The sequence below is a fragment of the Protomyctophum parallelum genome, assembly GCF_964188405.1.
Source record: "Protomyctophum parallelum genome assembly, chromosome: 13".
Taxonomy (NCBI): Eukaryota; Metazoa; Chordata; class Actinopteri; order Myctophiformes; family Myctophidae; genus Protomyctophum; species Protomyctophum parallelum.
The window spans coordinates 21,533,044-21,546,847 of record NC_139708.1 but is presented as its reverse complement, the minus strand read 5'-3'; the positions used below and the strand labels follow the sequence as shown (position 1 = coordinate 21,546,847).

General features: G+C 40.1%; 1 protein-coding gene across 1 annotated transcript; it reads right to left on the bottom strand.

Annotated features, from left to right (window-relative positions):
* Positions 1 to 234: 234 nt before the first annotated feature.
* On the bottom strand, positions 235 to 2,494 carry sult3st1 (sulfotransferase family 3, cytosolic sulfotransferase 1; the record flags this gene model as incomplete). The annotated part of the gene is made up of 6 exons (XM_083780609.1): positions 235 to 362; positions 571 to 742; positions 910 to 1,004; positions 1,383 to 1,509; positions 1,595 to 1,800; positions 2,353 to 2,494. 6 exons carry the CDS (start codon positions 2,492 to 2,494, stop codon positions 235 to 237), a joined length of 870 nt encoding a protein of 289 aa, XP_083636735.1.
* Between the last annotated feature and the right edge of the window lie 11,310 nt (positions 2,495 to 13,804).

The window sequence follows — 13,804 nt, the reverse complement described above, 5'->3', positions numbered from 1 at the left end:
ATTCACTATTGTTCAATACAACTTTTCCACTCTGAGCCATGTTAGATGACATTAGTTTATTGTTCCCTGTGGGGAATTAAATAATCGTGTCAGCAAGTAAATTATTAAACCATTTTATCTAGTATACATGAGTAGTTGGCGAACACATAACCATACTTAGCAACTGTAATGAGGCATGTGGAGCAGACTGTAAATATATTTCAGAATTGATGTCAGAGTACTAGTTTCCTCCTTTTATAGTTGCTGTGATTCAGTGTCCCAGATGAATTTCAGGTCCATGTCGCCCATCCGCTCCTGTAGGATCTGATCAAACCTCTCACTCTGGGCCATGGTAAAGGTGTTCTTCCAGTCACCAACCTTACCTGCAATTACAATAGTATCACAACTGATGATGACTGATGAAGATCTAAAATTTACGTATTGGGACAGTCCTGTAATCAAGAGGTCTGATGTCCACAATCATGGGTTCTGATCTTGTGTCTTAAAATGTTTTGCTATTATCACTATTCCACAGTAAGTCTGTGGAAGGGCATAGCCTTCAGTGGAAAATTGTATGACTTAAATATTTACCTTTGCGCATAAAGTCTCCCTTTAGCCGCTCTGTTGCCACAAACTCATAGTTGGCTTTAGGGTCTTTCTTCATGTTCTTGAAGGTAGATTTTTCCACAATTTGATCGATGGTGTCTTCACTGAGATCTTTTCCTAAGAAATGGCAGATCTTTGTTACTGCCGTCTTCAGATCCTACAAGAAAAATGGGGGGCAGTGGGTAAAATAAATTGAAAGTTTGAACTACATAGTAAAGACAACGTGCTATTGACCAAGATAGCACTGTATTGTAATTTGTAGGTATGTTGAGTATCCCCAATGGAGACAATGGGTTGTGCGGCTTGTGCAATGTCAAATCTTACCAGAATCATATCCTCATATGTCAGGAACAGTATGTTGTACTGGTCTCTCTTAGCATGCCACTCTCTGATGTGATCAAACCAGCAGCTTGCGCCAACTGGATAATGACATAGATTTTAGTGAAATTATAAATCACTGAAAGCAGTTAAATGGAGTTAAATTAAAACGTCTGGGTTTCCAAGGCTAATTGGAGTAGAACAGTGGTTTTCAACCCTTTTCATATGAAGGCCCATTATTTATTCAACATTTGTTGAGAGTGTAAAATGAAACCAAATAATTTGGTTGCATTTTACGCTATCAAGAGTTAAAGATCTATATAAGGGTTCATTTGTTTATTTACCAACCCCATCATTTAGCTGGGGACCACCTGGGACCCCCTCAAGGCCCTCTGGTGGTCCCCGAACCACTGGTTGAAAACCACTGGAGTAGAAGACGACATACTTCAAAGTAGATTTGTGACAATTAAAAGGCCTACCATTCCCTGACACATATTGCTCCAAAAAGTCCTCGAAGCTTTTGGGAGTTTGCAGGTCAGCCCAGACACAGCTGAAGTGGTAATATGACACAATGTTGTCCTTTGGGTTCCGCATTACATAGATAACCTGCCATGACAATGAAAATTAATTATATATACACTCACTGCGACACTAATGAGTTATGAGTTATTGAATCCAACAGTCCTCTTACTTTACCCTTCTCCTTCAATCCTGGAGGCATGAGAGCCGGGGTGAGGTGAGAGGCGAATAGCCGAGGAGAGGCTATTGAGGAGTAATCTGAACGACCTTCCGTGTATTCCAGCCATGGCATTCGCTCCAAGTTGTTGGCATAGGAAACAGAAACGCCTCCGTCTGACTCGTATATGGAAGTGATGATTTGCTGAGTCCATATAGTGCCTGCGAGTCAAAATGTTCAAAAAGCTTTTGAGACGTTATTAAAAGCCTATGATGGGTTATTTTTGGTATTTTAGCACTCACCAGTTGTGGAAAAAGTAGCCTATTCAAATGTTTTTCTTAAGTAGAAGTATCAAAATGGCACTATAGAAATACTCCGTTACAAGCAAAAGGCCGGAATTCATCATTAAGTAAAAGTACAAAAGTATTTGCTTCCAAATGTACTTAAAGTACCAAAAGAGTATTAATTGTGCAGAATGTCCCATTTAAATCTACTAATAATTGCTATTTTCAAATGGCCAAAATGTATATAGGGTAGTATGTCTATGTGCCTACTACTAGTATGAAGTATGTAGGCTGAAGTATGTTTTGTAATGATCAAAGTAACAGTAACTGAAGTTTTCAAATGTAGTGGAGTAAAAGTACAATATTTGCCTCTGAGATGTGATGGAGTAGAAGTAAAAAAGTACAAATACCTTAAATTTGTACTTAAGTACAATACTTACGTAAATGTACTACGTTACAGCTACAGTCCAAATAAATTGTCTCACTCACCAGATTTTGGGTAAGTGACAAGAAGGACGTCGTCATCACGAATTCCAAACGACTGAAGAGAATCGATGTATTCAGCAGTTGTGGAACCAACTGCAAAATTGTAGTTTTTATACCTACAGAGATAATCTGTGATCTGCTCCATGTGGAATGTTTGAATAAAACAAAGATTATAGAGCTAAATATGTGACATACAGTGACGTCGTGACGACAGTCCACATGAATTAAAATAAAAGCTTATGGGTACCGAGGCTAGTCCACATGTAGTTTGGACTTTGGACCTTTGTAGTAATAAATGCTTTATTATAGTCCTCGGAAACCTCCTGAGGTGACAGAAAATTGCTGTCACGTGCATTTCTGCATTATTACATCACGACGTCTAAAAAGGAATCCAATAATATGGGATTTAAATAAGCCATACTAGGCTATATATCCAACAAAGTAATACTGTAAAATAAAAAAGGGCACATGTACTATACGTACCTCTACTGTAGGCTATACTGCACTACTACCATATCAATTGATTAGGTTAGATTATAGGCTACTGTCCTATTGCATAAAATGTAAAGTTGTAAAAAGAAAACATGCTAGGCTATACTGTATGCTGTCTGCTTTGCTTGTCCTTTTCAATATGTCCTGTATGTCTTCTGACTAGCCTGGTTAACCACTCCCCCTTGAAAACATTCCATAGAATGGAATGAAATGCCAAAAGGGGGAGTGGTTAACCAGGCTATCTTAAGTTCTGACAGCTATGTAATCTGTACTCATGCATGTCACCTTTCAAAAATATAGTAGGCTATGTCTTTAACACGAGCTATCTTACAGTTGCCTTTCAGATATATAGGCCTACTCTCTTGGGAGATGAATGGTTGATAATGTAGATTAGATCAGGTGTATTCTCAAGCTTTGTTGTTACTTGGAATAACTTTCCTCTATTTGTGACAATAGCATAGCCATGTAACAGTATTGGAAACATCTGCTCATCCAGAATGCTTGGTTTTTATTCATCAACACCCATACAAAATATTCATTTTATTTTTCATTATTTCAGTCAGCACAATATTCTTCAAAAATATGTATCAATTCTTAATTCTTTAGCAATTATTTATGAAGGTGTGTGCTTTGCTGTTTCAATATTGCAAACACAAACATTTTTCAAGTCATGTTCTCTGAATGACAAAATACAATTTAAATTTTAAATTGGTACATACTTAAATATTTACAAATAGGCTAATATTTTGAAACAATATCAAATACTTTATGCTCAGATGACAAAATAACATGGTATTTTGGCAATTTTATAATCTTGTTCAATTACTGACTGCTTTCTACTGTATAATGCAATGCTCTTTCTTCCCCACTGGATCAGAGGGTATCTGTTCCAGAAATAGTTTTATCTCCCCTTTTTTAATATAAAATGGCAGCTCAAGGTTACCGTTCTTCTCTGTTGATGTCAGCATGCCTTCACTCAGAGAGTCATGGATCTTCTTCCATGAGTACAGCTCTGAACGCCACAGTGAAGCTCTGGCTCGGATGAACTGTGAGATTTCGCTCTGGCTACCTTTAGCCAGATTCATGCTGTCTAGGCAGATGTACATGATGTCCAACCCGATGAAAAGTGCATTTGCAACAATGAGACCTTCCCGGAACAACATCTTGACACCACTTTTGGCACAATCAACTATAGAATCAATGCCTTTTCCAACAACAACAACCTTTCTAACAAGTGTCCCTTGGCCTACACAAAGGGCCACATTGTCCTCTGCCAGTGTGGTGTTTGCTTTGGACACCTCTTCTAGATATTCCTGGATGCTCTTCACATTTTCCATGAAATTGTGGAATACCTCATTGACTCTCTTCTGTTGTGTATTATTTACGGTGATCTCTGTGCCTGTGGTGACTGCACTGCTGATTCCACTGGTAAGATATAGCCCTAACCCAGTCAGGATTAGAGCTAGGGACACTCCAGCTGTTACAGGGATCAGGGCCAGACCAACAATGGAGAGCACACCTCCAATTACCCCCACTGAGCTGCCTGCTACACTGGAGATCTGAGCACCCGTCTTCATCCTATCTATGCAGACGGCACATTCCTCCAGTTCAGTTAGAAACTGCAACATTCTGGGTTCACAGTGGCTGAACTTTCCGATGAAGCCAGAGGGGGGCTCATCCTGGAACAAGAATCCAACTCTAAAGTGCTGGTCCATCCTGAAAGAAAAAAAAAAGAAAGCAGTTAAAAGTAGAAACTCATCAACTTGAAATTGTATGTGCATTTTTCATCCTATAAGACTATTGGTGTTGGACATGTCCAACATTTCACATCAGAGGATGGAGGCTCGATCAGCTCCAAGCTCAGTTTATAGATTCTGTCTTCCAATCAAGTAGCTTATGCCAATGGAGGATGGAAGAACCACGAACAAAAATAGTTACCTTATGTCAGTGAGAAGTTTGATATGATTAAGCATATCCAGTATGTCAACATCAGACAAATCTGCAGGCAGTTGGATCACAGTATTTGTACTGTTCATCTTTCCAAATTCTCTGACAGCGCTATGAATGAGAAGATCATTCATTTCTGAACATTTGTCCTCCTTGTGCACAAACAGTTTTGCAATGAATGATGAATATGTTTTATTATGATGAATTTACCTTTTGTCCATTATATCACAGATGTCCTGGGTAATACATATGTATTTCTCCAGGTACACCGAATGCACTTCCACATTATGGAGGCTGGGAGAGAAGAAGATACCAGCTTCTCTTTTAAACTGCAGGAGGAGTGGGCAGACCTGGATTGCAGCAGTGATGACAGCCTGAACACTCTTAAAGCTTGTCCCCTCTGGCAACTGTAAAACCTGGTTCTTCTCCACAAACACATGCAGAGAGGTCACCGCCAGGGTTTCCACAGCATCCGCAAACCTGTTCAGCGTCTCCAAGCCTTCTACAGTGTCCTTAAGAACCAAATCAAGCTCCTTCTCCAGCTCCTCACGTCTTCTATCTGAGGTCATCAGGGTCATCTTGCTCTTCAAGTATTCTCCCAACGCCTTGCCTCTCTCCTGGGATTTGGTGACATGGTCAAAGCTTAGATCAATTCCATCTGCCCTCTCTTTGATGTCCTTCATCATGGTTTTCTCTTTTGTCCTCTTGCACTTCCATTTTGAAAGTGACAGACAGAATTCTCTCACTGTGGCAATGTGATCGAGGGTGTCGGATGTGTACTGGCACAAAGACTCCTGCAGTTCCTCTCTGTAACATCCAATGACAATATGACATTTTTCTTTATTAAATCATTTTGACAGGACATAGGAATTGGGAAAATGTCATTTTACCATGTCTAAACACTATGCTATGGCACATCATTTTGTTGACAAACAAATCCTACATGAAGAAGTTACAGTTTACTAGCGGTGGGGTGCCACAGAACAGAAGGCTGTGTCATCTGACAGCTAACGGGGACACCACCCAGGCTCTTGCACTTGCAATCTAAAATAGGCAGCTTCAGGAACCCTGCTGATTTGGGTGATCCCATGGTGTCCCCGTTATCTTGTATTTACTGTAAGATGGTGCCCTTATGTTGCAACATAACATACATATTGTGCTCTAATAATTAGGGGTCAAGCCCGAAAGGGGCAGGAGTATAGTGTTAAGAGACAACCTCTTCAGCCAATCAGTGTAACAAAATTGTGACGTCATCTCCGGTCTCCAACTAGCTATTTAAGGTGCTCATTTGTTTTATAAAAACAGTTTTTATAATTAATTGTGTGGTCTTCTTTCTCGCAGGTTCAGTCATCAGTGTTTCTATGGCTTATTGTGCATTTTGCCTATAGCTTTTTCCTTTATTGCTTTAATGGCTTGGCCCCGTCTTATCGCTGCTTGCAGCTATATTATTCTTATTGCGTCAAATATGCCCGATTATCGGCTAGTGTAAGGCCACCTCAAATCAAAATCTTTTCAAGACAGGGACAGAATAGTTTGCTGGGCCTATATACTCACTGCACTGGATCCTGTCATACTATACAGTATAGTAGCCTCGCGCTGACGAAATGAAAGCCTGGGTATCGATAACCTTTACCTCAATGTTACACTGAATGTTAGCTTGCCCTGAAGACTTACCGTTGCAGAGATTGCTTGCTTTTCTTGTCTCCATGTTGTTCGCCTTTATCACATGTACCCATTTCATCAGTGGAGTGGATACATTTGAACAACAATATTTGAGTTTAAATGATAAATCTATTGCAGACTCAGAGATCAGAACCCAGGTTAATGCTGGAAGCTTTCTTTGAGCACCATTAGGATACCGTCAGTCCTTTAATACCCCTTCCTTCACAGGTGTCAGCAGTCATACTGACTGTAAGCCTGTAATGTGCTATCCTATATCTCTTATCAGTCCTTCCTAAGGTTTCATTTAACTTTCTTCTCCTGTTGAACAATTTATTTGCTTTGAACCATACCTTTGAACCCTTTCAATGTCCATTGCCAGTTAGATCTATTATATGGTTCTACCACATCTATCTGATATCAGCACTAGGTCGGCTCGGGCCAAATAGGCTATAGGGATTGTCATACTAGACATGTCATATCATATGTCATATAGCCCAACGTCCTAGTCGGATATCCCCATATATGGGGACTAAATATCCAATGAGCAACTACTCTACTATCTTAAATATAGCACAAAGCTTGTGATAGAATTTTGTGATAGTAATGATTGCTAACAGACTACAGTGTTTGTCAGGTCAGGATACCAATTTCATCCAATCAGGATTGGATTATTTTGAACACGTAGCCAATAGCCATCTGCCTCAGATGCCTTCTCATAATTTATGTATTATGTACTCACCTTTGAGGAGAATTCTCGGAAATAATGTTAATACTTTGTGGAATCTGAGCAATGACATTTTATGGTGGGTGTGTGGTAAATAATTTATTTATTTGCCTACAAGTTAATTGTTACAGGGAAAGATTACATCGACATTCTGGTACGTGTGCATTCCCACGCTTTTGTTCAAGGTTCAAGGTTGTGCTTTATTGTTACATCTTGTGTACAGTACAGGTACATAAGAGTAAAACTTATTTTTGTTTGGCTTCCTTCAGACAATGCAGCAGCAAATATATAATATAACAGCAAACACAGCAGACAAAAGGATAGAATATAAGAGTGCATGTGCATGTTTTCCTTGTAGTAGCAAAGTTAGGTGAACTTCACAGTAGGCTACTGTCACCATCTGGTGGAGTCAGGTTATGATTTACAGTATGACAAGGAATAACATTGTGTCCCATGGCCTAAGATACACAGAGATTCATGTTCACAAAATGTAAATTTAATTCATATATATTTCTTCAAATGGCAGTACATGACAAGTTGACAACATACTATTATGATAGTTTGATCACCAGTGTACTTTGTTGTTTGGTTACAGATCATTTTCAGTATTTGTGCAAATATTCTACGCAAGGAGTCTAAATCGGATTTTAGAATAAGAAGAAGTGCTCAGACTCAGATCATTGTCGCTGTACTTTTTGCCAAAAAACTGACTGTTTGCTATTGTTTATATCAGTTATCTAAGGATCTTTATGAATAAAACGGCAGTTCAAGGATAATTTTATTCTTTGCTGATGTCAGCCTGCCAGCACACAGAGAGTCATGGATCTTCTTCCATGAGTCCAGCTCTGAACGCCACAGTGAAGCTCTGGCTCGGATGAACTGTGTGATTTCACTCTTGCTGCCTTTAGCCAGATTCATGCCGTCTTTGTAGAGCAACATGATGTCAAGGAAAATGAAAAAGACATTGACGCCGATGAAACCATTTCGAGTTGTACTTGAAGTGAGGTCAAGAAATACTGGAAATGCCCCTCCTGAAAATTCTGAGGCCACCCTTGGTGTCAGAGCAGAGGCGCCACCAACTACAAAATCAATGGTTTTTCCAATAGCAGTAGCAGTTGTTGTAGCTGTAATGATCTTCCCTAACAAGACCCCATTCACCTGATCCTCTCCCAGTGTCGTGGTTGCTTTATTGGACACCATTTCGAGATACTGCTGGAGGCTCTCTACATCTTCCATGAATTTGTGAAATATCTTATTGGCTTTCTTTTTTCGTGCAATAGTTACTGCGACCTCTGTGCCGCCGGTGACTGCACTGGCGACTCCACTGCTAAATCCTAGCCCCACCCCAGACAACGCTAGAGCCATGGACACTCCAAACGATACAGGCAACAAGGCCAGACCAACAAGGGAGAGCACGCCTCCAAGTAACCCCACTGAGCTACCTGTTACACTGGAGATCTGAGCACCCTTCTTCATCCTATCTAGCTTGACAGCACTTTCCTCCAGTTCAGTTAGAAACTGCAACATTCCTGTTTGACGCTCACTGAACTCACTGATAAAGCCAGAGGAGGAATCATCCTGGAACAAGAACGCAACTCTAAAGTGCTGGTCCATCCTGTAGGAGAATGGGGAAAAAAGATTTAAAAGACAATCATGAGATTGAACTTGAAAGTTGAAACTATTGGCGGTGTGTTCACCGTAGCATTTGTCCCCAGCTGGAGTCACAAGGTGCTCTCCTAAAAACACTTCCAAATTTCCAGAGAGGCAGAGATGTGAACGGTGGCGCCTGTTTGCTGTTTAACCACTTAAACGCCATATTATACTTCAATGAGCGGGGTGTAATTTAGCAAAGGTTTGCCTATTATGACACTCCCAGAATATGGATGCAAGTGTTCATGTCGTTAATCTCTGCCCTAGCTTTCCAAGATGGATATTTGTCATAGGGAGTTTTTCATCATCAGTAATGTCAGCTGAAAATATCTACAAGCTCACAATGCATTTTGATGGACCATATTTAAACCCCATTTAGGACTGAGGCAGAATGGGTGAATAATATTTACCTGATATCAGCGAGCCATGTGATACGATGGAGCATATCCAGTATGTCACCTTCAGACAAATCTGCAGGTAGTTGGACCTTGACTTTTGTGTTCCTCATCTTATGGAATTCTCTGATGGAGCTATGAATGAAAGACCTGCTCAGTTTTTGTATATTTCGTACTGGCTTGTGCACAATTCATACATTTTGACAATGCAATGAAGAAGAAAACGTATAATTTGAAAAGCAAATGCAGTATCATACCTTCTCTCCATTATATCACAGATGTCCTGGGTAATACATGTGTATTTGTCCAGGTACACCGAATGCACTTCCACATTCTGAATGCTGGGAGAGAAGAAGCTACCAGCTTCTCTCTTAAACTGCAGGAGGAGTGGGCAGATCTGGATTGCAGCAGTGATGACAGCCTGAACACTCTTAATGCTTGTCCCCTCTGGCAACTGTAAAACCTGGTTCTTCTCCACAAACACATGCAGAGAGGTCACCGCCAGGGTTTCCACAGCATCCACAAACTTGTTGAGCTTCCCTAAGCCTTCTACAGTGTCCTTAAGAACCACATCAAGCTCCTTCTCTAGCTCTTCACGCTTTCTATCCGAGGTCTTCTTCAGGGTCGTCTTGTACTTCAAGTATTCTCCCAAGGCCTTGCCTCTCTCGTTGGACTTGATGACGTGGCCAATGGTCAGATGAATTCTATCTGCCCTCTCTTTGATGTCATTAATCGTGTCCTTCTCTGCTGCCCTGTCACTCTTCCATTCTAATAGTGACAGACAGAATGCTCTCACTGTGACAATGTGACTGAGGGTGTCGGAGGCATACTGGCACAAAGTCTCCTGAAGTTTCACTCTGTAACATCAAATTACAATATGACAATTAATCACTGTGGAAACTGTACCTGTACTATTAGGTCAAATTTACACTTGCGCACATTTTAATCCTAAACAATATATCTCAAATACAACTGACTGTTTTGTTTGCGGAGATTGCTTGGACTTTTTATCCTCATGTTGTATCCTGTTGTCATGTCTATCCGTTCTATCAGCTGTGTGGATAAAATAAAATATGAGTTTTTTTTTTTTTTAAGATAGATAGAATACTTGTATTGGCAGTTTCATTTTTTTTTACACCCTTCTTGACATATTTCAGTTCAATCTGTGTCACGTCACTGGGCTCAGCTTGTCTGAAAGGATCACAGACATCCGGAAATTCAGTTACCAATTAAATATATTTTGACCTTTTTGAAAATCACATGTACTCATTTACTCCCTGGAACAATCATGATACTGTATTTTAAAGATTTGTTTTGGGGCTTTTTTATGCCTTTAATTGATAGTGACAGTAGACAGACAGGAAAGGGGGAGAGATGGGGAGTGACACGCTGCAAAGGCCGTCGGGCTCGGGAATGGAACCCGCGGCACACCGTCTGGGCAGCCTAGGTGCCCACACTGCCCAGACGGTTGAGCTAACTGTCCGGGCCACTACAATATATTCTTAGAATAAAATATGTTCTAAGACAATTAGATTACATCACTTCAGGTGCAGTATGCCGTGGCAGCAGTTCACCATCTTTCTCAGAATCAAATGGTCCCTCCCTTCCCTGCAACACTCTCGCTAATGCAAATGTCCTAGACTCTTTTCCCTCATTGTTATCAAGCTGTGGAACGAGTTCTGATGAGCTCTATTAGCTCTGACATGTGACAGCATCTATAGAAATAGAAAGATGGGTGACACATTCATGGAAAAACTCAGTAAGGAGCCGGCCACCAGAACTGCTACAAATTCCTCTCTGGTAGATTAAACAAAAATATGAAACACATTAAACAAAATATATCTCTATATCCATAACTTGCACCATAATCATATTATTCCATATTCATTTAATCTCTTTTATTTGCTCACCCTTCTTGACATATTTCAGTTCAATCTGTGTCACGTCACTGGGCTCAGCTTGTCTGAAAGGATCACAGACATCCGGAAATTCAGTTACCAATTAAATATATTTCGACCTTTTTGAAAATCAGATGTACTCATTTACTCCCTGGAACAATCATGATACTGTATTTTATATTTTTGAATTCTTCATATCTTCTCTGGATTACTTTGTGATATTAAAATAAATGTAATCCTAAAAACATACCGCTGCAGAGATTGGTCTTTGTCCTCATGTTGTATCCCATTGTTATATCTATCCATTGTATCAGCTGTGTGGATGAACTGAAGTCAAATTATAAGAATGAGAAATATTTTGATGACACCTGAACACTGTATAAAATATACATTTTTCACTAGTAACATTTCAATACCTAACCATCCAAAAAAACACTACAACCCCTTTACGAAAGAAAATAATGTCTGAGACGCGAACGTTTTTGATGTGTTTGAAACTGATTACATTGTTCAAGTGCAGTGTGCACAGTTTGCAAAGCGCTTGCTGTGATACATTGTCCATTTTGTAACTTTAGATTTTTCTTTGTTTTAACAAACTGAATGGCTTGTGTAGGTAGGATTATGTTCCAGTAAAGGCCCTGTGCAATTCTGTCAGTGATTTTGTACCCTAATAATAATTTTACAATATTATCCCTTAAATATTAGACATTGTGATAATATAATTTTGTGCATGATTTGTTTTGCATTCAGCTTTTCAAAAGGACTGTTTGGGTACGTAAATCACAGATTTATTTTGCATACCTCCTGGAATCCCAGGGGTACTACCCCACTTTGACAATAGCTGCACTACACAATCCTAAATTCAAATAAGAAATATTTCAATACATTATTGTCAAACCAATAACAAGTGTATGCTATGAAATACTCTTAATAATACGTTTTGTTTAATCTCTTTGTCAATAAGGCTCCTTAGAGTCTACTCCAGCCAGCAAACTGATTACTTGGCTTGGTATTGCCTGTGCCTGTAGTTATTGCCAAAATAATTCAGTTTTCACTCACTGAGAGAAACAGCTAAAACATATTCATTACAAACTGTAAATGTAAGACGGCTGAACATACTTACTTTCTATCCTCTCGGTTTAGATAGTCTTCTTGTCATTGTTGATGTACCTCAACTCACTCCCCAGTTATATACAGGACGCCTAGCTGTTCCATTCTGAAGGAATGAGGGAGGTTCCAAGGAATGGTGAAACTGACATGAATCTCCTGATATATCAGTGTCAGATCAGGGAAGTGAGGAATGATTTGGATTGGTGAATTGGAGCCAAGTTTGGATATGGAGCAGACGATAGCTTAAACTCATGACTTCTAGGAAGCCGTGTCATCTCATGGAAAAACAAAAGACTGTGACAAACGTAATTTGGATGTTTGGTAAAGGAGTGGTCGAAAGCAAAATGACAGCTCACATCAAGTCAATTTGATTTGTATAGCACATTTCCTGCAGGTGCAAACTCAACAAGCTAATGTCCCCTACATAACCTGTGGTCCGTGGAGCCATTTCCGCACTTGAAAGGAGTTTTATTTTATTATATAAAGGGATGATCATCTCAAGATTGGCCAGCAGTTTTGAAGACGCGTAAGAAATCATAACCATCGAAAAGGACAGTGTGGAGAGCCTTGTTGATTAAGAATTGGAAAGCAGGAAAGCATTTGTCATTTTTTATTTTAGTGTTGGAGTTTCAAAAATAGCAGATCTAAAATCTCACAGTGTGGCATGAAGTGACACGCTGTGAGCTTGTACATCAGCTATTTTTTTATTTATTTTTATGTGCAAACTACCGATTTAGAAGGCATTTGTAGAATCGGTCTCAGGTCTTAACAGGTTAAGAAGACACCAGGATAGTGCTCCATGTCATCCATCTCTCCAAGAAATACAAAAAAGTAATCAGGTGCATGTGATGATGACACTGAGTACATTGTGTATAGCAGCAAGGCATATCTTCCTAAGTTCCTCCCTGATACACAAAGGTCGTACTGTACAGGCAAACAGAGCTTTGTGCCAAACAATACAATCAGCAAAGCCCAGTTGTGCACATGTGCCTTCCTTTTAGTTTTTGTTTTATTTAGGAAGGGTGCATGTGTTTGGTCCGACTAACAGTCCTACCGTCATGAGACCGACACCCTACTCAAAACCCAAAACCTATAACTTCACAGGAAGCCACGGGTTAGTTTTAACGTGCCACAAGTTAGTTTTAACCTGCCGTGCAAGCCGGGACCCGTCCACTGGTTAGTTGTACAATTTACAAACGTATGGACCCCATGCAGGAAGACTGCTTTCACAAAAAAGCATTGAGGAACTAAAAGGCCTAACTCACTTTGGTTTTATAATAAATCTTGAGGAGGATTATATGGACACAACACGAATGAGGCCAGGGCATTCCGCGGTGCCAAAAGCGCACTGTTGCCCCGATCCACATCAAAATTGGCACAACCACTTTTCAGGGGTCTGCCATTAGAATAGCCACAACAGGACCCTGGCTGCCACAATTAAGTGCACCGATGCTCTGTCTCAGATCCGCACCAAACTAGGCACACTAGGCACTGTGTGTGTGTGTGTGTGTGTGTGTGTGTGTGTGTGTGTGTGTGTGTGTGTGTGTGTGTGTGTGTGTGTGTTTGTGTGTGTGTGT